This window comes from Phalacrocorax carbo, chromosome 1, assembly GCF_963921805.1.
Source record: "Phalacrocorax carbo chromosome 1, bPhaCar2.1, whole genome shotgun sequence".
NCBI classification, from domain to species: Eukaryota; Metazoa; Chordata; class Aves; order Suliformes; family Phalacrocoracidae; genus Phalacrocorax; species Phalacrocorax carbo.
Window position 1 is genome coordinate 595,959 of NC_087513.1, and position 25,998 is coordinate 621,956.

The following is a 25,998-nucleotide window of genomic DNA, read 5'->3' on the forward strand; positions in this document are numbered from 1 at the left end:
CCGTTCTTTCTGCAGACTTTTCAGTAGTTTAGGAGAACTCAGCACCATTTCCCAGCGGAGCTCCGGGACCACCTACACAGTCCGACCTGGCAGTCGCTACCCCGTAACCCGACGTACCCCCAGCCCCGTGAAGCCGGCTCTGGATCGGACAGAGCCCCTCAGCACCGTCCGGCCCTACGGTCTGACCCCTCCCACCATCCTCAAATCTTCCAGCCTCTCCATCCCACACGAGCCCAAGGAGGTGCGCTTTGTGGTGAGGAGCGTGAGCGCCCGGAGCCGCTCCCCATCCCCGTCCCCCTCTCCAGGGCCGCCCCTGCACACCCTCCACCCACCTCGGCCCTTCATGCAGAAACCCCTCCACCTGTGGAACAAGTACGACGTCGGGGACTGGCTGGAAAGCATCAATTTGGTGGAGCACCGAGACAAGTTTGAGGACCATGAAATAGAGGGCACGCACCTGCCCGCCCTCACCAAGGAGGACTTTGTGGAGTTGGGGGTGACCCGGGTCGGGCACCGGATGAACATTGAGCGGGCACTCAAGCAGCTGGTAGACAGCTGACCATCCCAGGCAGCGCTGGCCTCTTCCAGAGCCACCGGGGGGGGGGGGAGGGGGGCATTTCTACTAGACTAATAAAACCCACTTTGATTCTCTTTCTACTCTGAGCACTGCACTGAAGGGCGCGGAGCCGAGGGGCTCCCGCCCGCTCCCACACCGCCCCGGCGTGCCTCGCACACGCAGATCCCCGCTCGGCCCCGCCAGCCCCGCGACGCCTTCGGGACAAGGAATGTTGCATGAAATACATCCTCGTTTCTGTTCCTCCCAGAGAGTCTGGCCTGTATATCGCTTGATGTGCTCTTCCCCAGGGGCGTCGCTGGTGGCCGGAGGGGCCGAGGCACCACGTGCTGCCGAGCCCGGGCTCCCCGTGGTCGAAGGGCAACACCTGGTTGGGGTGGGGCGTGAGGCAGGGCCAGCGGTGCAGTGAGGGGCCGAGCCCCAGCTAGGGAGAGGGCTTCTGCTGCCGGCCAAGCGCCGGCCGCGCTGCCCAGGTGTGACAGGCAGGGAGGCGCCGGCCGGAGCGCGGCAGGGAGGTGAGCGGGCTGGGCGCGCGCCGCCGGCCATACCTCGGGCAGGTCGGGGCGGCCGGCGGCGTGGAGACCTCGAGCTGCTCCCGGCCGGCCGGCGCGGTGGGAGCACGGCAGGGCAGGGGCTGCTGCAGGAGGCAGGCGGGGCCGGCACCGGCGCCGGCGCTCAGCCCGCGTTGGGTAGAGCAGGCAGGGAGCACCGCAGCTGCGGTGGTGGCCGCGGCCCCGCGCGGGCTGTCGCCACCGGGGTCGGAGGCGGCCGGCCGAGCCGGGTCGTCCCGCCGGCGCTCGGAGGGAAAGGGCTCCAGCGCGCAGAGGTCTCCGCGGAAGGGCAGCCCCAGCGCGGTGGCTGGGTGGACGCCTGCAGCGACGCCCAGACCTGCTCCCCCCCACGCAGAGCCGCCCCAGGGAGCAGCCAGCCTTGCCGTGCAAGCCAGAAGAGCGATCCCCGTGCTAGAGACTAGCCCTGGACTCTGTGCTGCTGCTCTGCCTGTCGCCCTCGGGTGCCCTGGTGAGAGAGGGACTGAAACCGCATGGATAGAAGCATGTTTGGGGATGTCGGAGGGAGGCTGGTGGGGAATCCAGCAGAAAACGCTTTGCCAACGTTCAATGGGGGTGGGGGGAGGGAGGGCGATGTTTTATTTCCTCTTGGTTTGGGGTCTTGTTTCCAAGGGGGACACGTTGATGGATAATATTTAATCTCCGTGCATTTATATAGAGAGCAGCTGATGATCTACAAGAGATGATATTGAACTACAGGATTCCCACTCCGTCCTAGTCATCCTTATTTTGCATCTTTTTAATCAGCTATATATTTGAAAAGAGAGAATATCTATATATCTATATCTATAGCTATAGCCACCTGATTTTGTTATAATTTTACTAAATCTATATATCTCTAGACTTGTTGAGATGCTGGCGAGGCGGTGCCTGCACCCCTCCCCTGGGACGCCCATGGCTCATGGGAGTTTTTAGCGACTGACTGAATGAATGTTAAAGTCTTTTTAAAAAAAAAAAACACAAAAAACCCCCAACAGCTCCTTTCAGACACTCTGGATTTTAAAGATTTAGAAACACAAAACAAAACTTGGTTTTTGGGACACACCGAGTCTTCCACCCCCCGTCAGGCAGAGACGCACGGAGCTGGCGCTTCCACCACCCCGCAGAACCCGGCGCCTCTGGCAGGTGCCGGCCCCGCGGCATCAGGTCCCCCTCCCGCCTCCGCTCCCGGGGAGCAATCGCCACCGTCACACCCAGCGCTCGCACCGCGCCGCCACCGGCACGGCCCTGCGCGGGTGCCGCCGGCCCGGCGCGAGGGTCCCAGCGCGGCTGCTCCTCCGGAGCGGCCGTTGGGAGCAGGAGGAGGCTGGCGTGCGGGTCCAGCGGCCGGGCTGGCTCCCACCTCGCCGCTGGGGAGCCCAGGGGCTGGCGGTGCCGCGGCGGCACGGGCACGGGGGTGGCAGGGCTCGGCGGGAGCTGCTCCGTTGCCCAACGGCTTCAGGGGAGCCAGAGCGACCCAGGCCAGCGCCAGCGCTGGAGGAGGTGGCGTCCCTGTCCCCCAGCGTGGTGCCCGGGGCGAGCTCAGCCAGCCCGGGAGGGGATGGCTTGGTGACCGGTGTTCCCAAAAAGCTGAGTACCCCACGAAGGCATTAACTCTTCTGGTGCTAGAGGGAAGGACAAGGAGGTTCCTTCTGACCCTCACACATCTCCGAACCTTTACAACCTTCAGCCAGGGAAAAGGCCCAGGCCCGGGGCAGGGATGGCAGCCCCTCCGGCGCACCAGGCCCTCCCCGGGACGGATCCTGACCTGCGCCGGCGCACCAGGCCCTCCCCGGGACGGATCCTGACGCACCGTGGTGCCGTCCCCTTTTCCCTGAGCTCTTGCTGGGCACGTGCCCAAGCGGCTCCATCCAGAGCTCTCCAGAAGCCGCTGGGCCCTGGGGATTTGCAACCTCTCCCCCTCCCCGGGCACCATCCCACTGCTCCCAGCCGGGGCAGGCGCCCGGGGATGGCGCGAGGGGTTTCAGCAGGACCTGTGGGCAAACAGCCTGCACTCCGCACCCCAGGGTACCCCGGGCCTCACGCCCCATAACCTGGTGAGCCAAGAGGCGCCTGAATCGCGATAGCAGCCATGGCGTCTGCCCAAACCCACCGCCTGCTTTACCAGGTGTGCCATCGCACCCCATCAGGCGTCCCCCAGCCCCATCTGTGCCAACGCTGCCGCTGTCCTGCGTGACCTGGAGCGGGACACCGCTACCGGGTCCTGCCCCTTCCGCCCTCCTGCCCCACGGTCGCAGCCTGGCCATCACCCCTCCGCCGCCGTGCACCCTGCCCCTCTGCATTTGCCCCGCTGGACCCCCTCACCACGCGCCCTCCCGCCTTCACCCCTCGAATCCATCCTACCGGCCCCTGCACGCCTCGGCCGCCGTCAGCAGCATGTGCAGGCGCACACAGCCACCCATCGCCCTGCGCCCCGGCTCAGCACCCCTCTGCCCTCCGTTGCCCCGGCTCCAGCTCCTTCACCTGCACAGGCATTGCTTGGCACCCTCCGGTCGCAAGGGCTTGCTGGCACGCACCTGCACAGGCGGGGATGGTCCCGCACCAGAGCCGCCCTGTGGCACCGGCACGGTTGTGCCTTGCCTGCCAGCACAGCCGCTGCCGCCGCTGCTCTCACAACCCCCGGCCCTGCGCTCACTCCCTCCTCCGCCTTCCAGAGCCCCCGAGCTCCAGCCGTTCCCCCACCTCGTCCCTCCGCCACCTCCCACGTGCTTTGCAGTGCCCGCACCCACGGTGCTCACAGGCACCCGGCCACGAACCAAACTTGCCACTGGTCCCCTGCGACTGGAGCTTGTCTCGCCCCTTTGGCCGGAGCTTGGCTTTCCAGGCTGGTGCTGCGGCTCCAGATCCGTGCCTGGTGAAGCAGCACTGGCGCGTCCCGGGAGGTCGGCGATCACGCAGCTCCTCTGCATCCCTGTGGGGACGCTGCGTGCCAGGTCTGCTCCACGCAGCCCCCCCCAAGGAGGCCCCACTGCACACACGGACACGGGCACGTCCCCGGGTCAGTGTCGCACAGCCTCTTCCCCAAACCGTAGAGCATCAGGATTTCCCAGGAATTTGGATGTTTGTCCCTCACGCTGCTTTTACAAGGCTGGTCTGGAGGCTCCCGCTGATGTGGAAATGCTCGTTTGCAGCCCGCATTGTGCCACGGGGGACCTGTCCCCGCTGGCTGGCTGGCTGGCTTTGGCCCCTGCTGCCACATGCTTGCAGACCCCTGGCTGTCCCCGCTCGGGCTCCGTCCCCTGGGTCCCCTGGGGCCGGTCCTGCTGCTGTGGGCATGGCGGGCACGGGCGGCCCCGCAGAGCAGCATCCGCCGCATTACGCTGGGTGTCCGCATGCTGCGGCTTGGCCGAGCCTCTGCACTGCTGATGGCTTGTCCCCAGCTGCGCAGCCCCCCGCCCCGCTTGGAGCCGCCAGCTGTCCGCAGCCCCTCCGCACGCCCCGGCCCTGCCAGCTCGGCCCACCGCTGCCCCTTTCACTTCTTCCCCTGCTGTGCTTCATTCCCATCTCACTGCTGGCTCCTTCCCCGCCTCACCCGCAGTTAACGCAGACCCCGGCAGCCCTCGGAGAACCCGGTGGCCCTTGGAGACCCCGGTGGTCCTCGTGCCCCAGCGCAGCCCCACGGCCCGCGGCCGGCAGAGCTGCCCCGTCTCCCCTCAGGGTGGTGGGCGGCTCTGCTGGGCGCTGCCCCCCGCGGAGCTGCCGCGGCCCCTCGGCACAGCCCTCCCTCCAGCCCCGCCGAGCCCCTCGGGGCGGCCGGCGGGCGCTGCTGGTGGAAGTGTGACAGTGTGTTAGCCTGAGTGCAGGCTGCTCGGCGGGGTGACGCCGGGCGAACCCAGGGTCTCTGCCCCTTCTGCAGCTGTTTCTGGGGCAACTGAGAGAGACCCGCCTGCACCCGCCTCTTGCCGCAAGAGGCCAGAAGTCTGCAGAGCGCAACTTTTCTGCAGAAAGTTCGGTCTGGGACCAGGAAAGCTGGACGCCTTCTTGCCATTTCTGAGGAGCCCTCCTCCTCCCCCCCAGAATTCCCCCCCACTGCCCCCGATCCTCTTGTGAGGGCTGGAAATGGTGGATGCACCGCTCTGCCCTGGCGGAGCCGGCGGCCGCGCCGCCTTGCCGTGCACCCCAGCTTCCACCACGAAGCAGCTGCAGCCGTACCTGTGTTGGCAAACACTGCGTGATCCCTCCCGCGGGACGGCATCCACGGCCGTCGCTCCCAGGGACACCACGGCTCGTCCCAGTCAGGCGTAACACGAAAGAAGGCGACTTCCAACCACGCTGCTGCGCCATCGCCCCATCCCAGGGGCTGCCCGGGTCTGCCGCAAACCTGCTCCCCTGCCCCACCTTCCTCCTCCTCATCGCCCTCCCTCCCTGAGCTGCGCCCTCCCTGTCCCCCCGCACCCCCCACAGACACACGCGCGCGGCAGAGCCGCACGAGCGTGGGCTCGGGGCTTTGGAGACAGCACCGTCCCCAGGCAGCACCAGGGCCACCGGGCGAACGTGCTTCGCGTCGGGGCGGCACCTGGGGCGCCGCGGGTGGTTCTGTGCCGGGAGCAGCCGTGGGGTGGTGCCGAGGCCCCTTCAGCTAACTTGCTTGTTCCTCCCCAGCCGCAGGCAGCCCGCTCCCACCCTGTGCCCGTCTGCGCCTCCCGAGCCCACCCAGCTGGGGCGGCAGCGAGGGCACTGGGTGGCCCCATCCCACGCACCCCGCTGGCCTGTGCTTCGTGGTCCCACCGGCTCCCGGGGCCTCCACGTCCCGCGCTCCCCCAGCACCTGCAGCACCCGGCCGGGGTCAGGTCACTCGCCCCAGCGGCGCGGTGCCCGGCGGTGCCTTCACCGGGGCAGCCGGGTTCCCCGAGGGCAGCGGTCTTGTCCCATGGCCACCCCCAGCAGAACCGTGACCCCTCCCCGCTAACGCAGCTGCTGCTACTTTACTTTTATTTTCTCAGCTGAAGCAAAGAGGATTTTCCCCAGGTGTAGATAGCGCTTTCCTGACTTTGTATCTATTCTGGCTGCATTGGCATCTCCGCTACAAACATCTCCAGACCCAGTGAGACATTTCATTTTGAAAAGCCATCCAGGAGAAGGCAGAGCGGTAGCGGGCGAGGAACCGACCCCACGAGCCTGCGGTGCGGCCGGCAGCGAGCGCCGCACCCCTCGGCCGCGCCGTCCCGGTGGCGCCGGGACCGGCTGCGCGCGGCGGTTACTGTGATTCTCATGGCTTCTCAATGACTTGGGTTATCTTCTGTAAAAAGGGAAACACTTTTTTTTCTTTGCTTTAAAGGGTTTTGGGTTTTTTTTAAAGTTGTTGGTATTTTTCCTTTGTCCAGACTAACGTCATCAATCCCTGTTCTCCATCAGCTCCTGTCTGTAATTCTGACTGTAAAAGAAGAGAAAACAAAACCCAAAGCACTTTGTTCCTGGTGGTGAAGAGCTTCGCCAGCCAAAACCACTGCCAAACAGCGACAAAGTGCGGCGCGGTTTTCTTTCTGTCCGCCCGTGGGCAGCCCTCACTGCCGCATGCATGTGTCACCCGCGGAGACACCCCCGCACGCCCCCGGGCGCGCGCTCACACCCACTGCATGTGCATATACCGGCTCCCGCCCTCGCGCACACGCGTGCGTCCACCCGCGCGCGCGCGCGGCTCGAACATCCACACTCTCTTGTTTCTTATCCAGACGGACTCACCTGTGGGTTTTTGTTCTGTTCTTAATTTTACAGGGTCAGTTTGACTTCACCCTTATTTTGTATGGATTTTTGGAGGAGATTTCTCCTTCTCCAGAGTCATGGAGGTGTGGCCATTCGCCTCCCGCCCTTGACGTTGTGATACACATACCCCACAGAGATCTATGTTTCTTATATTATATTATTATTATTATTAATTATTATTATTATTATTATTATGTAATAAATTTATAAGAAAGCTCTGCTTTGTTCTGTGGTGTCTCTCAGCTCCAGCAACCCCCAGACCGTGGCTGCCATCCGAGGCCCCTCCACAGGGGAGGCACTGGCACCCCCGGTGCCCCGGCCGTGGGCAGCCTGCCCCCCTGCCCGCGGGCGATCCCGCGCTCCCCCGGGCCCGAGCCAGCAGCAGGGGTGGCGGCGGGGAGCGGGGCTGGGCAGGGGCGATGTCCCGCTGCACTCGGGGTCAGGGGGCCGGGGCCGCTCGCTGCTCCCCAGGTCTGATGGTCTGCGCAGGGTGGTGCGGGACGGACCCGCACCCATCACCCATGTGCCAGGGTCCCCTGGCTGAGGGGGGGGCAGCTTCCCGGGGCTGGGACCCCACTGCAGGGAGCCGGGCTCTGCTGGGGCCGCCGTGCTGGGCTTGGCTTTGCGGCAGGGGTGGCCCTGGAGCTGACGCAGCGCTGCGGGGACCCTCCTGCTCCCAGCCCTGCAGTGACCTGCGTGACCAACGTCCCCTCCTGTGCTGGCCTGTCCCTGCCGCTGCCCCAGGCCTGGTGTCTGGGGCTCACCCCACAGGACCGGAGCCAAGCGGGAGCCCCAGTGGGACAGATGTGCTCAGGGCAGGGTCCCGCTGCAGTGCAGGGAACCCATGGCCACGGGGCTGGCAAGAAGCATGGTGAAGCCAGCCACGGTGGTCTGCAGGAGAGCGTGCCAGCAGCTACAGCCCCAGAGGCTCCCGCCCATCCCACCCCACTCCTGGGGACCCACCGCCCCCCGGGACTGCGGCCACCGGACCTCGCCGCCTCTGCCTGTGTCCCTCCCCAGCGCCAAGCCCAAGCGCCGCGCCCTGCCCCGAGCCGTGGCCAGCCCCCTGTTCCCAGGGCGGGTGGGCTGCTGAGGGGCTGGGAGCACTAGCTGTTCCCGAGGCTGCTGCGGGACTTGCCAGGCCAAAGGGTCTCCCTGAGCGGTGCTGCTGCAGGGCTGGGGCTGTGCCAGCTCTCGGGAGCAGTGACGCCAGTGCAGGTCCCCATGGCACCTCTTGCTGAGCACTGGGTGTCCTTGGGGAGGCTCGTTCCTGCCTCCTCCCTGGCAGAGTCTCTTGCAGCCCCTCCTGAAGCAGCACCAGAGCTGCCAGGACCCCGCGGAGCTGCAGCCGGTGCCCATCCCTGCCCACACTGCCCCATGTCTGGCTGCCAGCTGCGGGGGCAGCAGCTGTGTTTGGGGATGGTCCCGGCCTCCGGGCAGGGTGCCGCGGACTGCACCGGGCCGCCCGTGCCACACAGACACATCCGCCAGGCCACAGCCCCACCGGGGCGCCGGCAAAGCCACCAGCGCCCAGTGGTGCCTCTCCCCAGGCCGGGGCACGGTGCCACGGTCCCCAGCGGAGCGGGGCCCAGTGGGGCCGGCAGTGGGGGCGCAGGGCAGTTACAGCAGCTGAGGCCACGCGGCGCTGGGGTCCCGGGTGCTGGATGCCAAGAGCTGAGGCGGGGGGGGCGGATGCACACGAGGCCTCATTCGGTGGCTGCAGCTGCCGGCAAATCTGGACATGCAGTTGCCTTGGGGGAAAACCAGTGGCCAAGGGAGAAAGAGCGCAGGGGAAGAGAGCAGGAGAGGCATGCGGGGTCCTGGGGACCTTCGGCCAAGCACCCCCACCCTGGGCAGCCTCTCCAGCACCGGAGGCGTTATGGTCACTCCAGTGACCCCCTCAGTTTCCCCCAGGACCATCACCTCTGCGCTGGCACATGCTCGAGCTGCTCAGCAGGGGTCTGGGCTTGGTGGCGTTACTGGCACCGACTGGAATACACTTCATTAGATGCGACTGTTGCAGAAGGACTGGCTGCGGCGCCTGGTGAACGTCTCTTACCTGGGGGATTCATCGCCCAGTGACGAGCCTGTTATTCCCCGTCCCCTGCTGGCGCAGCAGCTGAGGGGCTGTGGGGTGAGTGGGGGGCCAGGAGGGAGCTGATACCCCGGCTGGGGTACCTCGACTTTGTGCCCAGGCACCTTCTCCAGGGCCCGTCCCACTCCACCGGGGTGTGTTTGGGGACCCCAGTGCAGCACCCGTCCCCACCTCGCTGCTGGTCCTACGCCCCGCGGCCCTGAGCTGAGCACACTGCGGGCTGGGGTCACACCCCCACCCAAGAGACACCCCACACACACGCAGCCGGTGGAGCTGGGCACCCAGGACGGCGATCTGGGGCCTCACAGCAGCCCCCCGCCGCTGTCGCCTCGGCAGCTGGCACAGGGAGGTGGTGGGGCTCCCACCATGGTCCATCCACCCCACCATCCCCATGTCACCCATGGCCTCGCTGCCAGCCCAGCCATACCGTGCCCGCACCCCGAGGTCCCGGTACCCCACAGCCATCCCTCCTGAGCCTGGCAGCCCTGGTGCCACTCTGTCCCCAAGGCCAGCGGTCCCCACGCCTGATGCTCCTGTCTCTGTGCACATCAGCACTGCCCGTTTCGGTGCCACCGATGCCTTCTCCCCTCAGAGCCGTGGGCACGGGCCAGGACCCAGCACGTGTCTCTGGGGCTCCTCTGCCACGCGGTGCCACAGGCTGACACACAGGCTGGTCCTCCTGCTCTGGGGTAATGGCCGCTGCCCCCACACTGCTGCGCCCCCCCAGGCTGGGAAGCTGCACCCCAAACCTCGGGGACAGCAGTGTGGTGGCAACGCTCAAGCAGAAGTGGGTTGCAAGAGGCGACAGGGAGCGGGTGAGTGGGGGGTGGCAGGAGGGGCTGTGCCACATTAGCTGTGCCCCCCCGCAGCACCCGGCTGAGCACTGCATGCACCCTGCGCCTCCGGCACTGCATACACAGTTGTGCATCCTGCACATGCACACCTGTGCACACCCTGCTCCTCCTGCACATGCACACCTGTGCACACCCTGCTCCTCCTGCACATGCACACCCATGCACCCTGCATGCCCTGCTCCTCCTGCACATGCACACCCATGCACCCTGCATGCCCTGCTCCTCCTGCACATGCACACCCATGCACCCTGCATGCCCTGCTCCTCCTGCACATGCACACCCATGCACCCTGCATGCGCTGCTCCTCCTGCACATGCACGCCCATGCACACCTGTGCACACCCTGCTCCTCCTGCCATGCACACCTGTGCACCCTGCATGCCCTCCTCCTCCCGTACACACCCCCCCCCCACGACGCACCCCCCTGCCCTGTGCACCCTGCACACCCAGCCATGCCCCACACCCGCCCTGGCCGCAGCCTACACGCACGCTCACGTCCCCCCACTCTCCTAACTGCAACGTGCCTCCCCTGCACACACCAGAGCCCCCCACTCTCCTGGGTGCAGTGCCGATCCCGCACCTGCGCACAGACCCCCCCCCCCCCCGCCCTAGCCCCCCATCCCAACAGCCCTGGGGGGGGGGGGCCAAGCTGCCCCCGCAGCACCGACAGAGCATCCCCAGCCTCGCGGTCACACCAAGCATATATTTTATTGAAAGACCAAGTGGATGACAAGGCAGTGAGGGGAGAACCTTTAACCAGGGTTTGTACAAGTGTCAGTTGCTCAGGGCTCCTCTTGTTGTTCGAGTTACGAGATAAATATCGGTACACAGAGCGGAGTGGAGTTATAGTCACTAAACTAGCACTGGTCGGATATACGGGGCCGGCAAGCAAAATAAACCACCAGGCACAGCAGTGAGGAGCGGGGTGCCACGCTCGGGCCGGACCCCGGCACCTGCCCCGGCCGCGGGTTTTCCTCTCGCAGGGCAAATACATTCAGGCCAGGGGGGCTCCCACGGGGCCAGCGGGGTCACCCCCTGCCCTGTGGGGAGCCCCCCGGCCCGAGCAGTGGTCCTGCGCCCCATGGGTGGCACGGCCCCGCGGGGGCAGGGGGTGGGGGCACGGCCCCCCAGGGCAGGAGGAGATGGTGGAGGGACGGTGGGGCAGGGGACACCGGCGGAGGCGAGGGGGCCGGAGGGGCTGTGCCGTGCTCCCCGGGGGGCTGCAGCGCTGGGGCTGTGGAGTGGACGGGGCCAAGGTGGCTGCACTGGGGTGCAGGGCCCTTCCCCGGGGGCCTGCAGCTCTAGGGGGAGCCCCCCCGGGCGGTGCTGTCCCTGTGCAGGGGACAGCGTGGACGTGGGGGCCTTCATGGCTGGAGAGGCTCAACCCATCACCCCCACCTCCCTGTGCCCCCACCAGCCACCCCCAGCCTTCCCCCCAGCCCCATGCAGCCCCATGTGCCCCCACCTCGCTGTGTTGTTGCCCCCACAAGCACTTCCCACCCCCGCACTCCCCTGACCCCACTCAGCCCACCGGTGTCTCCATCCCTGGCGGGGGACACGGGTGGTCCCCGCTCCTGCAGCCTCCAGGATGGCTTTGCTCATGCAGGGGGGGCAGCTTCTCCCCTGGCCCCGAGGCTCAGCTGCGTCACCGCCGTGGCTGGGGGTCCCCAGGGCACGGGGCCAGGGCAGTGCTGGGTGCGCCCCCCGGACACCCACCCGTGGCCTGCAGCTGCAGCGCGGCCCCTGGCCCCGCCAAGAAGCAGTGAGGATGTGCGGGGAGTCCATGGGGCGTGGGCTGGAGCATGTGCAGGGGGGCCAAGCTGGCTGGTTGTGGGGTCAGACAGAGTCTCTGGCCGTCTGTGGGGCTGGAGGGGGGTGCGGAAGCAGGAGACACAGTGGCTGCCCCCTTACTCCAGATAAATGTCCTCTGTGGGGCAGGCGTACTCCAGGTGCTCCTGGTAATATTCCTGAAACGCTCGTCTGCAAGGAAGAGCACAATGGGGTGGGTCGAGGCTGGGGCCTGGGACCCCAGCATGGCAACCCCCTGCACCCCAGCCCCGGCACAGCCAGCGCCCTGCACCCAGATCCCCTGCACCCCCATCCCCTCCGTCCCTCCATGCTCCGGCCTGGCCGCCCCCCGTCCCCACCCCCATCTTACCCGACGCACTCGGCGACGTGCCTCATGGATTCCTGGGAGACGAAGACGTGGCAGGCGAAGCGGCTCAGCACCGGGTGCTTGGTGATGAACCCGAAGTAGCTGCAGGGGAGGGCAGGGTGAGGCGGGGGACACCCCACTGCTGCACCGTGGGGCAGCCCAGCAGCCGTGGGGGGCTCTGCGGAGGGGACACCCACTGGGGCCCTGGGCTGGGGCAGCCGTGCTGGGGTGGGGACTGGGCAGGGGGACCTGCTGCGGCACCGCAGGGGTGCGCGTTCCCCCAGGCAGGGGAGGGAGGGGGGGTCCCCTGGGGCTGGGAGGGCCTGGGGGGCTGTGGGAGAAGGGGGTCTCACCAGCTGTTCCGGGGGTGGCACCCGCAGAAGGAGATGTTCTTCATCTGGAAGAAGTGGCTGCAGCGCTCAAACTGGAAGAGAAGAGGGGGCCGAGGTGTGGGCGCCCAGCTCGCAGCAGGGCAGGTGCCCAGCCCCCCCGCCCACCCGTGCCCCTCACCTCCTCGTCCCGGCTGTACTCGGTGACGGTCAGGATGAGCTTGATGCCCTGCAGCGTGATCTCCAGGTCGCAGCTGGCCGGCGGGCGCAGGTGCACCGTCAGCTTCCTGGTGGTGGCAATCTGGGGGTGCGGGGTGGGGGTGTGAGGGCGGAGCTCGTGCCGGCACGGCGAGGCGGGGGCCACGCCACCGCCCCCCCCCCCCGGGCTCACCTTCTGCATGGCGGCACAGAGGATGCCGTTGCCCTGGTGGTACGGCACCTCCACCGAGCCCAGGAACTGCACGTTGAACCGCTCCACCCAGCACGGGTTCCTCTTCAGGCCTGTGCGGGGAGAGGGGACAAGGAGACGGCGCCCCAAGCCCCCCATGCCCCCCATGTCCCCCGCCACTCCTGCATGGCCCTGGGGACCCCGCAGGCTCCTACCGATGGCATCCCTGGCTTGGCCGACGACCTCGTGGGCGTAGAAAGCGGGAAAGATGCCCCTCTCCCCCGTCCGCATGTTGTAGCCCCGGTACCAGTAGTCATCCTCCTCCAGCTCCACCAGGATGGGGTCGTCCACATCCAGCTCCAGCTCGTCCTCGTGGCGGGGGATGAACCTGGGGGACGGACAGCCAGAAGGAGGACGTGGGCAGGGAGGGGCAGAGCTGTGGGAGAGGGGGGTCCTGCGAGACCCCCCGAGGTGCCTGGGACCATGGCCACGGCCAGCACAGCGTGGCGGGACTCGCTGCTCACCTGAAGACGGCCCGGTGGGTTTGCTCCCGCTCTTCCCCGTTCACCATGCACGAGAACAGCCCGAAGGACTCTGTGCCTGTGGAGGAAGAGGCTGCTGGGGGGCTGGGGGGGCAGCTCCCACCCCTCCGCACGGGGGGTGCCCACCCCGGGTGGCTGCAGGACCCTCGGGGTGAGGGGAGCAGATGGCCATCACCCATGGGCTCAAGCCCCTCTTTGGGAGGTCCCACTGAGCCCCTGGCCCTGTGCCCCTCACCCAGCAGCCAGGGCTGAGGACCCCACAGGCCACTGGTGCAAAGGCGTGTTGGGGATGGACCGCCCAGCGAAACCTCACAGCCCCATGGGGGAGAGCCCACAGCCTTTGGGTCCAGCCCCACGCCCCCTGCAGCCACCCCACCCCTGCCGCGCCGCGCCACGCAGGGATGATGCCATGGCCAGGACGGCTGAGGCAGGACGGCGGAGGTCAGCCAGCCCGCCGACGGCACGCAGAGCAGCCCGGGACGGCACGGCACGGCACGGGTCACTTACTGGAGGAGCGGGAGGTGCTGTTGACGAAGACGTTGAGGAACTTCTTGGAGAACTGCAGGTCGGCCTCGGGGGACGAGTCCTCGGAGGAGCTGTGGGCGTCGGGGGCCACCAGCCCGTCCCCAAAGGTCGCCTCATCCTCCAGGTCACAGCGGTCGCAAGCGCGGAGCAGGTCGCTGTCGTCGCTCAGCACCGAGGTGCAGCGCCGCAGGCTCACCAGCTCCAGCTGCGTGTGCTCGTCCACCACCAGCGTGTACTTCACCGAGTCGTAGGCCAGGGACTCGTCCAGTGCCTGCGGCTCCAGCGCCCCGGGGGCAGGCGGCAGATCCCCCCCGAAGCTTCCCCGCAGCGGGTCCTCGGGGAAGGGGGAGCCCTTCAGGTAGGGCGCCTCGTCCTCGTCCGGGGAGTAGGCCATGGTGAAGCCGCGGTTGGTCTTGGCGGTGGAGACGTCCAGGGCTGGCGGGACGGCGTCGGGGCTCTGCCCCCGGGACGCTAACCGGACGTCATCGATCATGTCATCGGCCTCCAGGACGCCCGAGTCCAGGTCCCTGTCGATGGCCCAGTCCTCCGGGCCGGTGGCCAGCGGCGCCGTGGTGGTGCGGGGCTCCCCAGCGGCAGCCTCGGTCCCCGGGGAGGCACGCGGCGGGGTGCGGGGCGGCCCGGGGCGGCAGCCGAAGGTGGCCAAGACCTCAGAGGTGCCCAGCCGGTCGAGGGTGACGGGGCGCCCCGGGAAGACGGGCGCGATGGTGTCGTTCGTGGGGTTGCTCAGGAAGAGGAAGGGGCCCGGCTCCTCGGCGGGCGGCTCCGGCGCCGGCTCTGTCCCAGCGCCCAGGGCCCGCTCGTCCTCGGCGCGCTGGAGGGAGCTGCGCAGCGTCTCCATGTCCACCAGCTCGATGGCGCGCTGGCAGCGGGGCAGGGCGGCCGGCTCCCCCGCGCCCATCGGGGAGTCCCGCGAGCCGGGCTCCCCATCCAGCGCCTCGCTCAGGATCTCGGGCTCCAGGTCGGAGGCCGGGGAGATGGTGTCGCAGAGCGAGTGGGTCTGCTGGAAGCACTCGTCCGGGCACTTGATGGGGTAGGAGCCCTCCGAGATCATCTTGTTGACGAGGTTGCTGAGCAGCCAGGGTGAGTCCGAGTCCTCGCTCAGGTCAGGCTCCGACTCCGAGTCGGAGTCATACTCGCTGTTGTCCTCCTCGTCTGCCTCGGGCATCAGCTTGGGCCCCACGGGCAGGTAGAAGGAGCGCCGGATGCTCTCCAGGCTGTGGTCTGGGTCGATCTTCAGGTCCAGGGGGCTGGAGGCAGAGATGTCCGTCTGGCTCACGGGCACGGAGGAGTCTGCCGGGTTCAGGCTGTCATAGTAGCCCTCCATCTTCAGCTCCACCAGGCTCTCCCGCCTCACCACGCCGTGCTCCGGGAGCTCCCTCTCCAGGGTCTCCTCCTCCTCCTCCTTGCCCTTGTCCAGCAGCAGGGAGTCCTTGATGCCCATCAGGCCGGGTGCCTCCAGCTCCGTCTCCAGTTCGGCCTCCGAGGTGGGCGAGCTGGCCTCCTCGATGGAGTTGGTGAGGTGGGAGGACCTGCCGCTGCTGCTGTCACTGCTCAGATCCAGCTCCGTCTCCGAGATGGAGGAGATCATGTTGCTGACCAGGCGCCCACCGGCGAAGGCTGCCTCGATCTCCCCCTCCACATCTGAGTCGGAGCCGGGCGAGCTGAGGTCTTCGCTGTGCCGGCTGCCCGGCAGGAAGGGCTTGGCGGTCCTGCTGGTGAGGTCGGCCTCGATGCCGGGGTCCGAGGAGGGCGAGGTGGTCTCCGAGGAGCCCGAGGGGTGCCCACGCACGCTGGCCGCCCGGCCGGGCTGGGGACCCTCCCCGTCGGAGCTGAGCGGCTCTGCTGGCCCCGCAGGGCACGCGTAGGCACCCGGCAGCCGGGCCCCCTGCCCATCGTGCCGCTCGGCGACGGCCCCAGCCGCCGGCTCCTCCCGGGGCCGCGGGGAGCCAGGCTGCTCGCGGGGGGCCGCAGGGGACCCCGGGCTCCCGGCCCTCAGGCCGCCCCCTTCGCCGGGCGCCAGCCTCTCCCGGCCACCGGCCGCTTCCTGCTTTGGCGGGGCACGGCGGCCGTCGGCAGCCGCGGGGGCCTGGGGCGGCGAGCCCGAGTCGGGGCCGGCGGGGGGGCCGGGGGGAGCCGCAGGCCCTGTTGGAGAGAGAGACGGTTCAGGGGGCGGCTGGCAGAGGTGCGATGGGGAGTGCGGTGCTCGAAGCGCAGAGGAGATGATATTCATGTTATAATCTTCCCCAGCTCTCGGGGGCGATGGGTTACCATGTGCCAGGGACTCGTGGCTGTTGCCTTGCGAGTCAAAGTGGGAGGGCTGCAGCGAGGTGGGGGCCTGCCCGGCCCCCCCGGGGCTCGGCCCCTTCGGGCTCTCCAGGCAGGGTCCATCTTGGATGCAGGCGTGGGGAGACGAGTGCCCTGCAAGGGAAGGCAGAGCCCCGCGTCAGCCCTTCGCCCCCCGCGCCGGGGTGAAAAGCCCCGCCAGGCTTTAAGGGGGACAGTTGTGGGACCCCCGGGCAGGAGCTCACCCCAGCACCAGCCCCTGCCCCACAGCTCCGCTCCAGAGCGGGTCCCCATCCCGTGCTCACCAATGTGTGAGGAAGAGGAGGAGGAGGAGGAGTGGAGAAGGGCGTCCTGCCAGGTGGTGCGGTGAGCGGGCGGTGGGAAGCTGCCGTTGTTGTTCAGGGAGTCCTGGGGGAAGAGCAGAGCCGGGGTGGGTGGGTGGGTGAGCCCTGGGGAGGGGACATGGGGTGGCCAAGCCCAGGGATGGGGCCCAAGGGGCATTTGGGGACCCAGCAAGGGGGGGCAGGCAGTGAACCCAGCAGGGGCTGCGCAGGGACACCGGGGCACCAAACAGGGCCAGACCAGCCTGGGGACACCCCTCAGCACGGCTCAGTGCTCCCCACCAGTTTGGCAGGACCCGGGCCACGTGCCCTGGGGCTTAGCCGGATTAGGGCCGCCACGTCCCCAGCTCCCCTGCCCAGCCTGCATGCCGCAGAGCGGGACCGAGGGACGGCACGCTGCCCGTCCCGCAGCGCCCCACCGACACCCCCCCGGCAGGGGACCCACCGGCACCGGGGCTGTCCCCACGGGACCCCCAGCACAAGGCCCTGCTGTGCCGTGCCCCCCCGAGAGCAGAGCCTGACCTCAGTGAGCGGGACCCCACTGCCTCCCCCAAAGAGCCGCCGGCCCGCAGCGTGGGCAGGAGCCGGCAGGGCCACGGCTTCCCCATCCGGTGCGGCGGCAGCTGCGGATTAGCCCCGGCGGGAAGCACAGGCAGCGATAATCCCGCCGAGCGGGAGATTAGCGAGTGGGACTGGCGCCACGTGCTGTGGGGCATGCAGGAGCGCGGCGGCGGGGAGGGTGGTGGGGGCCCGGCACGGTGGGGAGGGTCAGGCGTCGCATGGGCTGTGCTGCAGCCCTAGGATGGGTGCTGGGGAGGGACACGGCACCCCAGGACCAGGGTCTTGCCTCCTCCCAGGGCCGGTGCAAACGGGCCAGAGCAGGGATTACCAGGATTTGCAACCCGGGCACACCGATGGGGGCCGGATCCGGCCACCGCCATGGGCTCCGCTTACACCCTGAGGGATCCAATGGATCAGGGTGGCCAGCACGATCCGGCTTTGCCGGCGCATCCCGCCAGGGTGCAGCGGGTCAGGACTGGCCGGCTCAGGGGGAGAGCCCTGGGGCTTTGTCATCCTCCGGCACCAGCCTGGCCAGGACCCCCAGCCCCCCGACAGCTCCCCCCAGCCCCAGCGGTGTGCGGTGCCATCCCGGGGGGGGGGGGCTGAGAATCCTGAAAGCCCCCCAGCACCATGGCAACGCAGGCGGATGCAGGCAGCACCGCACCGGCTTCCCACACACTGCGGCGGCGCAGCAGCGCGGGGCTGGCACCGCACACGCGTGCGCGCGGGGACACAGGGACACAGGGACACCCCCGCAGAGTGCCACGCCTGCGGGGACCCCCCCACCCCACCTGCCCTGGGGGGAGCCCCCGAGCCCAGCTCCACAGCTAGAAAAGGAGGGACGCAGCGTGCGCCCGTGCACACGCAGCCACGCACATACATGTGCAACGCATGGGGCCGGCCCACGACACCCGCTGTGCCTGCAACCACCCACAGCACCTTGCAGCCCCCTGCCATGCGCAGATGACCCCAGAGCCCTGCACGTTGGGATGGGGCCCACTGGACCCCCAGACCCCCCAGGCCAGGGCCTGGCAGGGAGCGTCCAGGAGCCCTGCTGGGCATCGCACAGACACGTCCCCAGTGTTCCCAGCTCAGCCCCTCACTGTGGAGCTGGAGCCGGTGCCGTCTTTGCCCATCTCTGCCCTCCTGGTGCCCACCCACCACCCCAGCATGGGCACAGCCCTCAGCCCACCCCTGGGCAAAGCCCTGTGGGCCCCCTTTCCACGCCGCACCGCACAGAGCCCCTGTTTTTCCTCCTCTATCAGCCCTGGGGTGCAGGGGGCAGAGACCCCGGAGCAGGGAGGGACCCCTCCCAGCTGCCCCCACCCTCACCTGGGTGCCTGGGGCCGTCAGGTTGAGGGTGGTGGGCCGGTGCTTCTGCGTGTCCTCCAGAGCAGGCGAGGGGATAGGTGAGGCTGAAGGGGACGGTGGAGCTTCCAGCTCGTTGCCCTCCTCCTCCTCCTCTTCCTCCTCCTCCTCCTCGTTGTCATCGATCATCTCAAACTCCTGGAAGTCATCCTGGAAGGTGCAGACGGGGTGCGGCTGCTCGCCGCGCTCCAGCACCAGGCAGTCCTGGGGATGCGGCACCGGGTTAGTGGCCACGGTGCTCGCACTCACCCCGGCCACGGTCCCACTCCCCACCCCGGCCACGGTCCCACTCCCCACCATGGCACACCCGCGGCACGATCCTCCCCAGCGGCTCTGCCAGCACCGGGCTGGCAGCGCCTCTGCTCCCCTCCGCTCCTGCCCCAGCGGGACGGGGGTCTCCGAGCAGAGGGGAGTGCTCTGTGCCAAGGACCAGGGATCCCCCTGGTCCCCAGCACCATGCCCCCAGTGCTGGGCAGAGGTGGGATGAGCTGCGTAAGCAGGAGCCACCGGAGCCACGGGCAGGCAGCCGGCCGGCGGGGCCAGCGTGGGGCTGGCTGCTGAGCCACCCGTGTTCCCTGCAGCCACCTCCCGGGGCTCAGCCGGAGGTGGTGGGAGGCCCCATGGTGCCTGGCCATGCCGGGGAGGGTGTCTGGGCTCTGAACTCTGCCTGCACCCTGCAGTGCACCCCCGTGGCACCTGGCATAGGGGCCCTGGCACCCCCCCACTCCAGGAGGGGCTTTGCCAGGCCGATGGCCCCGCGGTCCCCGGCACAGCCCCAAGCAGCCACCGCATCCCCAGGGGCACTCAGCTCCCGCACCTTCTCATAGTGGTCCGAGTCGTAGTTCAGCCCGATGCCGCAGTCATCTGTGATCTCCGACAGGTCCTCGTCATCAAACTCCTCCAGGCTGATGTCCTGGGGGGGCCTGGGGAGAGGAGCCGGGGACGTCAGGGCAGGGGCAACACATCAACGAACCTCAGGGAAATGCCTCCTGCTCCCCCTGCCAGCACCATGAGGGCCCGAAGCGCCGAGCGGCACCGCAGGCACGTGCTGGCATAGTAACACCATCACCCAGGGTGCCGGCACGGGACCACCGGCCAGGCAACACCGCAGGCACGTGCTGGCATAGTAACACCACCACCCATGGTGCCGGCACGGGACCACCGGCCAGGCAACACCGCAGGCACGTGCTGGCATAGTAACACCATCACCCAGGGTGCCGGCACGGGACCACCGGCCAGGCAACACCGCAGGCACGTGCTGGCATAGTAACACCACCACCCATGGTGCCGGCACGGGACCACCGGCCAGGCAACACCGCAGGCACGTGCTGGCAGAACACCATCACCCAGGGTGCCGGCACGGGACCACCGGCCGCGCTGACGTGGCGCGCTCGCGGGGCTCGGCCCCGTGCTGGGAGCCAGGGGAGGGCAGAGGCGATGGGGAGGGCGATGGCCGCAGCGGTGCCCGGGGCCCTCCCGCCCGGCTCGCCACAAACTGTCGCCAGCCTCGTGCCGGGGCGATGAGAGCCAAGCACAGCTCAGGGCCACGCGGCCGCGCGCTGCCCCCGGCCGGGCAGAGGTGCCGGGGCCACCACCGTAGTGGGCAGCACATCTGTCTCCCAGATTCCCGGCCCAGCAAAATCCCTCGAGCCAAACCGAAGGCACGTGCTGGAGCTGAGGCGGGGGGGGCCGGCCGCTGCCGCCGCTGCCTCTGCATGACCTGTGCTCCAGGGCTGCTGTTGGAGCCTTGGGGGTTTACTTTTGGGTTTAACCTGAAGCAGAGCCGGGGCTGCCCCTGGCCGAGCTAAGGGTGGTCAGAGAAACCAAGCAGAGCCGTTCCTGATGGGAACAGGGGTGTCATGGAAACCAGCGGTTTCTGCAGGGAAAGGGAAAAAAAAAAAAAAGGAAAAAGACGACAACTCTTGGCAGGATTTGGTGTCGGAAAACGGAAATGAAACGTTTCTGGTGGCTTTCTAAGGTGGGAGGTGCGGCAGTACCCAGGTGCCGGCGGGGACCCTCTGCCCACGCCTACCCCACCGGGGTCTGGGGACACCCAGGGCCCCCCACAGCTCAGCCTCAAGGGAGTGTGGGCCAGGGCACATGGGGGTCCTCTGGCAGGGATGGGTCTGGGGCCTCGCTGGGACCTCAGTGGGGTCTCAGTCCTAGGATCGGCTGGAAGCAGGAGCAGACCCCTATGCAGTGGGGGGGGTGTGTCACAGCCCGCAGAGCAGCAGCTGCCGCCTGACCTGCCTCCCCTGCTTTGACCCCTGCTTTTGCCCCGAACTCCCCTTTTCCAGCCCCTCACCCCAGCACGGAAGGCGGGCGCTTGCTCTCATTTCACAGGGAAAAAGATTTCCCCAAATCACATAATTCCCAGAAGTAGGCCACTGAGACAGCATCAAATATTGGCAGATTTATGGCAAAAGCACCAAGGCCGGCGGTGGGACCGCGACCTCAGCCTGCAGCAGGGCACGGGGCTGGGCTGGACCCCAGAGCCTGGATCCTGGCCAGGGGTGGGGGAGCCCCGGGGGCAGTGGGGAGCAGAGCCCTGGGGGTGGAAGGGAGCAGAGTCTGTCTCCCCAGCCCGAGGGGACATTGGTGGCTGCTGCCAGCAAGGGGGGGTGTAGAACCCTCCTGCTGCCACATGGGGTGCACCCCCCCCGGGGGCGAGCAGGGGAAGGGCAGGGACAGCACAGCCATGAGTCCTCCTGGGATGGAGACCTGCCGTGGTCCTGCAAACCCCGGGTCAGGCTCCGCTCCCGCACCCCTGGACCCTCCTCAGCCAGGAGACCAACTCCTCCACCAGCCCTCGTCCTGGCGGAGGGGACACGCACACCGGGGCAGCACAGCATGGCGCGGCACGGCATGGCACGGCTGCCCCACATGAGCAGGGCTGGGGCCCCTGCCCCACACAGGGCTCCTGCCTGCCCGCGGAGGCCGTTCCCCCCTCTGCGGGGAGTGACTGCCATGACAAACCACGGCTGAAATTTCTAGGTCACGGTGCTCCCGCGTTGGGGCGGGCACGGTGGGATGGGGCTGCCAGCAAGAGCCAGCCCAGTCCCACGGCCTCCCCGAGGGGACCCCTGGGGACCCCGCTGCAGCCAGAGGAGAGGCAGCACCTTCGCTGTGGGTGCAGGGATACAGCGATGGGCACCTCGGACACAGCGGTAACGAGCGGCAGGCGGGAAGGACGGCGTCCGTCCCTGCGATGGCTGCACAGGACACCGCGGCCGGCCGGGGCGGAGGTGCGGGTGGGGAGCACCCAAGTGAGGGCCGGAGCTGAAGTGCAGCAGGGTTTTGGGGAGCGGGGAGCTCACCCCAGCCATGCACACTGAGAGGGGGGTCAGGAAGGGCAGGAGGCATTAGGATGCTGCTCCTCAGGGTGTGCAGGGACCCGGCACCATATGCCCTGGGCTAGCCCCACTGCCTCCGCCTTGCCACGTCCCGAGCTGGGCCAGGCTGGAGGAGGGGAGTGGGCGGCTGGGGCCAAACCAGGTGACAGCCAAAAGCTGGACCCCAAAGGGGCCCAACATCACCCGCCCTGGGGCGCTGGGAAGGGGGCCGCGCAGGGACGGGGAGCAGGGTGCACACCGGGGTGCCCATGGGCACACACACCAGCACGCACACCGGTGTTTGCACGGGAGCTGCCGGGGGCCGGGCTTCCCGAGATGGGAGTGACGACCGAGCAGGCCACGGGAGGATTGAATTTCCTCATTATTTTCAGACCAGCTCCCTGGACAGTTCGCCCTGGCAATGGTTCTCCTGCAATGGCTTTTCCCAGAAGGACAGGCCAGGGACCAGGATAGTAGATGTGCCCCCAGCCCCCTCCATGCCCACCAGCCCCCAGCCGCTCCCAGGGCAGGGACGAGGCCTCAGGGAGGTTGTTGCTGACCCTCAGGGGCCTCATCCCCCACCCCAAGCCTGTGACCAGCACCCAGGGCTCCCATGGCCGAGCCTGCAGCAGCCCCCACCAGGGCTGGTGCCCCGGACCGGGAGGCAAGAGCCATCCATCCCGCCGGAGCCCTGCCGAGGCCCTGCCGCTTGTGCACCACGGCCTTTCCACACCGATCCCTCCCCGCCGCATCGCCTTTACCAGCTTCTCCTTCCCCTCCCGTGAGGGGGTCCCACCCCATCAGCCCCACCGAGCCCTGGGCTGGGCGCCACCTCCACAGGGGCCTCCTTGGAAAGGGCATGGTCCCGATTCGGCCCTCGCAGGGCCCCGCTGAACCGGCACACGCCGAACCCGGCACTGCCAGGCCAGGGCACGCTGGGGCTGCGCCCTGGTGCCGGCAATGGCTGGGGCTTCGCCCTCCCTCACCAGGCCCTGCCGGGCACCGGGGGGTCGCGGGTGCTCGGCGAGACCTGGGTGCACTCGCCGTCATGGCGACCCCAGGGATCTGAGCCGGTTGTCCCGGCTGGTGCAGGGGTGCAGCACCCACTCCCCAGGCTGCCTCCTTCCCTCCGGTGGGGAGCGGCATGGGCTGGGGGGGTCACGGTCACCGCTCCGGCCCTTTGGCACCCGCCAAGGGGCTCTGTGCTGCCCAGGGCTCGGGGCCACCGTCGGGGACCTCGGAGACCAAGCGCTCCTGCGGGAGCCGAAGGGGTGACGGTGATGGCTGGGGGGAGCAGCCGTGGCTGCTGCCGTCCCTCCCTTGCAGAGCACAAGGGCAGAGGGAGATGTGGCGGAGCAGCGAGTCCAGTCCCAGGGGGACTGAACTCCCCGGGGGGAGAGGAGCAGGGCTGGGTTGGGCCGGGGGGACTCCGGGGGGCTCCAGCCTTGCCTGTCCCTCACAGCCCCGGCTGGGACACGTCCCTGGCCCAGGCCCCAGCCACAACGAAGGGCAGGGACCTGCCGGGGCCGGCTCCGACCCCGCACGGTGCAGGGAGGGCTCGGGGGCTGAATGGGGAGGACCCAGCCGAGACCCCCAGAGAACTGCCCGGGGCCCAGATCCCGGGTGAGAGGTGGGAAGGAGACAAGCAGCCTCAGCAGAGGCCGTGTCCTCCCCTCCCTGCACCACCGCAAGCGGGGACGCCCCGGGATCCCCCTGTGCAGCGTGGCTGGGGTAGGGGGCTGCCCGGGGAGGGGGCTGCCGGGGAGCAGCCGTGAGACCTGCCCAGCACAGGCCAGAACCAACCAAGGGCACATCCCGCACCCCCAACGCACTCCCTCGGACCGCAGCTCCCTGGGTGCCCCCCACCGCCGTCTCCCACGCTTCCCCGTCCCACTGCCGGGGTCCCACGGCCCCGCACTGAGCCAGCCCATCCCGCACCCAGCCCCCGTCCGGCCCCGCGCTCCACCTCTCGCCTGGGGACCCCAGCCCGGAGGGGGCCCTGCCAAGGTCAGGCGAGGTGCGGGGAAGCGGGGACGAGGGACCCACCGAGGGGGCCTGGCGGATGGCGGGGCGCCACGCGCCGTGGCCCCGCGCCTCGGCGTCCCGCGGGACCTGCGGTAAGGTGACCGGCCGTGGGCGCCGCCGGGCCCTGGCGCTGCTCCCGCGGGGGCGGGCGGGCTGCGGGGCGCAGCCTCCGGCACGCACCGGCTTTCCTTTGACCTCGGGAGCGCCGGGCCTCGGCGGGAGCCGGGGAGGCTGCGGGGCCCCCACCGAGCCCCGGGCCCGCCACCTGCGGGGGTTCGCGGGCCCAGCGACCCCCCCCTCTTCTCCCGCGCCCGCAGGCGCTGGGCCCTGCGGGGCCCAGAAGGGCCCGATCCTGGTGCCAGCACCGAGCATCCCCCGCCGCGTCCGGGGCCGCTGCGGCGCGGCGGGAGAGACAAAGAGGCGGCGGCAGCGGCTCCCCCCGCAGCGGCGGGATGCGGCGGCACCGGGCACGGCCGAGCCGGCGGGGGGAGGAGGGGGCTGAGCCCGGGAAGGGGGGGGTCTGCCCCTCCCATAACGGGGGGCTCGGCGGGAGGGGGGGTGGCAGAGGGGACACACACACACACACACACCCCCCCCCAGTTCCATCCCCCCCCGCCCGGGAGCGGCCCCGGCATCCCAAGGTGACGGGGCGGGGGTCCGGGCCCGCCAGGCCGCCGCCGGGCCCCGGCACCCCGCGCCGCTGCCAAGGGCGGTGCGCCGGGAAGGGCAGCCCCGCCGCACCGCAGTGCCCCGGCCCCGCCGAGCAGCCGCCCCGCACCGCGCCCCGCACCCCGCCGCGCCGCGGGCCGCGCTCACCTGCAGCCGGGCGGGGAGAGCGAGTGGAAGGTGGAGAGCGAGAACATCTCGGCGCGATCCGCCATCTTCTCCCGGCCGGGGCTGCGCCGGACTGCGGAGCTGCGCGGGGAGCGCGGGGAGCGCGGCCGGGCGGGGCGCGGGGGCGGGAGCGGGGGGGCGCGGGGGGCCGCGGATGGGGCCGCGCCGCGGGGGGGGAGGGGGGGCTGAGAGAGGGGGAGGAGCCGGGCGGGCGGGGGGGGGCGGGGGGAGGGAGGGGGCGGGGGGATGGGGAGTATGGGGGGGGTGGGGGGTTAGGGAGGGGGGTATGGGGGGGTATAGGGAGGGGCGGAGGAGTGGGGGGCTAAAGGGAGGGGGCAGGGGGATGGGGAGTATAGGGGGGGATGGGGGGTACAGGGAGGGGCCAGGGAATGGGGAGTATAGGGGGGGTATGGGGGGTTATAGGGAGGGGGTATGGGGAGGTATAGGGAGGGGGGTATGGGGGGTACAGGGAGGGGGCCAGGGAATGGGGAGTATAGGGGGGTATGGGGGGTTATAGGGAGGAGGTTATGGAGAGGTATAGGGAGAGGGGTAGAGGGAGGGGGGTATGGGGGATATAGGGAGGAGGGTATGAGGGTTACAGGGAGGGGTCCGGGGGGATGAGGAGTATGGAGGGGGTTTGGGGGGTTGTAGGGAGGGGGGTGTGGGGGGGCTTTAGGAAGGAGGGTATGGGGGTATAGGAAGGGGGGTATGGGGGTACAGGGAGGGGGGATGGGGAGTGTGGAGGGGGTATGGGGGGGTTATAGTGAGGGGGGTATGGGGGGGCTGTAGGGAGGGGAGTATGGGTGGCTATAGGAAGGAGGGTATGGGGGGTATGAGGGTTACAGGGAGGGGGCCAGGGGAATGGGGGGTATGGAGTAGGTATGGGGGGCTATAGTGAGGGGGTATGGGGAGGTATAGGGAGGGGGCGGGGAAGTGGGGAGGTATAGGGAGGGGGGCGGAGGGGATGGGGATATAGGGGCGGGGGTGGGGGGTATGGGGGGTATAGGGAGGGTGTTATGGGGGAGTATAGGGAAGGGGCGGGGGGATGGGGGGTGTGCAGGGAGGGGGAGTATAGGGAGGGGATGGGGGTATAGGGGTGGGGCATGAGGCGTATGGGGGTATAAGGAAGGGTATAGGGAGGGGGCGGGGGGTATGGGTGGTAAGGGGGATATAAGGAAGGGGAGCGGGGGATGTGGGGTGGTATGGGGGAGCGGCGGGTATGGAGACAATATGGGATTATGGGGGGTTGGGGGGACAGGGGGGTATGTGGGGGCGGGCTGTAGGAGAGTTTACTGAGAGGGGGCGGGGGGTTATGGGGGGTATATAGACAGGAACGGGGGGGTATAGCGAGAGGGACGGGGGGTATGGGGAGGGTATAAGTCAGGAACCAGGGGACTGGGGGCGGGTGGGGTTCTAGGAAGGGGTGCGGGGGATGGTATAGGCGGGGGTTTGTCTCTGGCGGGGGGCAGGGAGAGGCTGGGGGGTCTCTAGGGATGGGAG

At 68.9% G+C, this 25,998-nt stretch overlaps 2 protein-coding genes across 8 annotated transcripts in view; one reads left to right on the plus strand and one right to left on the minus strand.

Moving 5' to 3' along the window:
- Positions 1-7,064, plus strand: part of SHANK3 (SH3 and multiple ankyrin repeat domains 3) — a 403,098-nt gene extending 396,034 nt beyond the window's left edge. For 4 of the 6 annotated variants that reach the window (XM_064441038.1, XM_064441048.1, XM_064441056.1 and 1 more), the window contains one exon: positions 16-7,064. In XM_064441038.1, coding sequence (XP_064297108.1) covers positions 16-559 — 544 coding nt within the window. In that variant the 3' untranslated portion in view covers positions 560-7,064. The remainder of the gene's footprint in view (positions 1-15) is intronic. The other 2 variants (XM_064441069.1, XM_064441122.1) reach the window with 2 other exon arrangements.
- Positions 7,065-11,281: 4,217 nt separating this feature from the next.
- MAPK8IP2 (mitogen-activated protein kinase 8 interacting protein 2) lies at positions 11,282-24,616 on the minus strand. 2 transcript variants are annotated; one of them, XM_064441145.1, is made up of 13 exons: positions 24,481-24,616; positions 19,125-19,230; positions 18,272-18,511; positions 16,343-16,445; positions 16,023-16,172; positions 13,716-15,896; positions 13,191-13,266; positions 12,882-13,054; positions 12,670-12,779; positions 12,460-12,579; positions 12,303-12,373; positions 11,953-12,051; positions 11,282-11,774 (listed from the first exon to the last, which is right to left on the minus strand). In XM_064441145.1, the coding sequence occupies exons 1-13, from the start codon at positions 24,543-24,545 to the stop codon at positions 11,702-11,704; spliced, it is 3,567 nt and encodes a 1,188-aa protein (XP_064297215.1). In that variant the 5' UTR covers positions 24,546-24,616; the 3' UTR covers positions 11,282-11,701. The 2 variants fall into 2 exon arrangements, with proteins under 2 accessions (XP_064297215.1, XP_064297205.1); XM_064441135.1 differs by having other exon boundaries at positions 13,716-16,172.
- Positions 24,617-25,998: the final 1,382 nt, after the last annotated feature.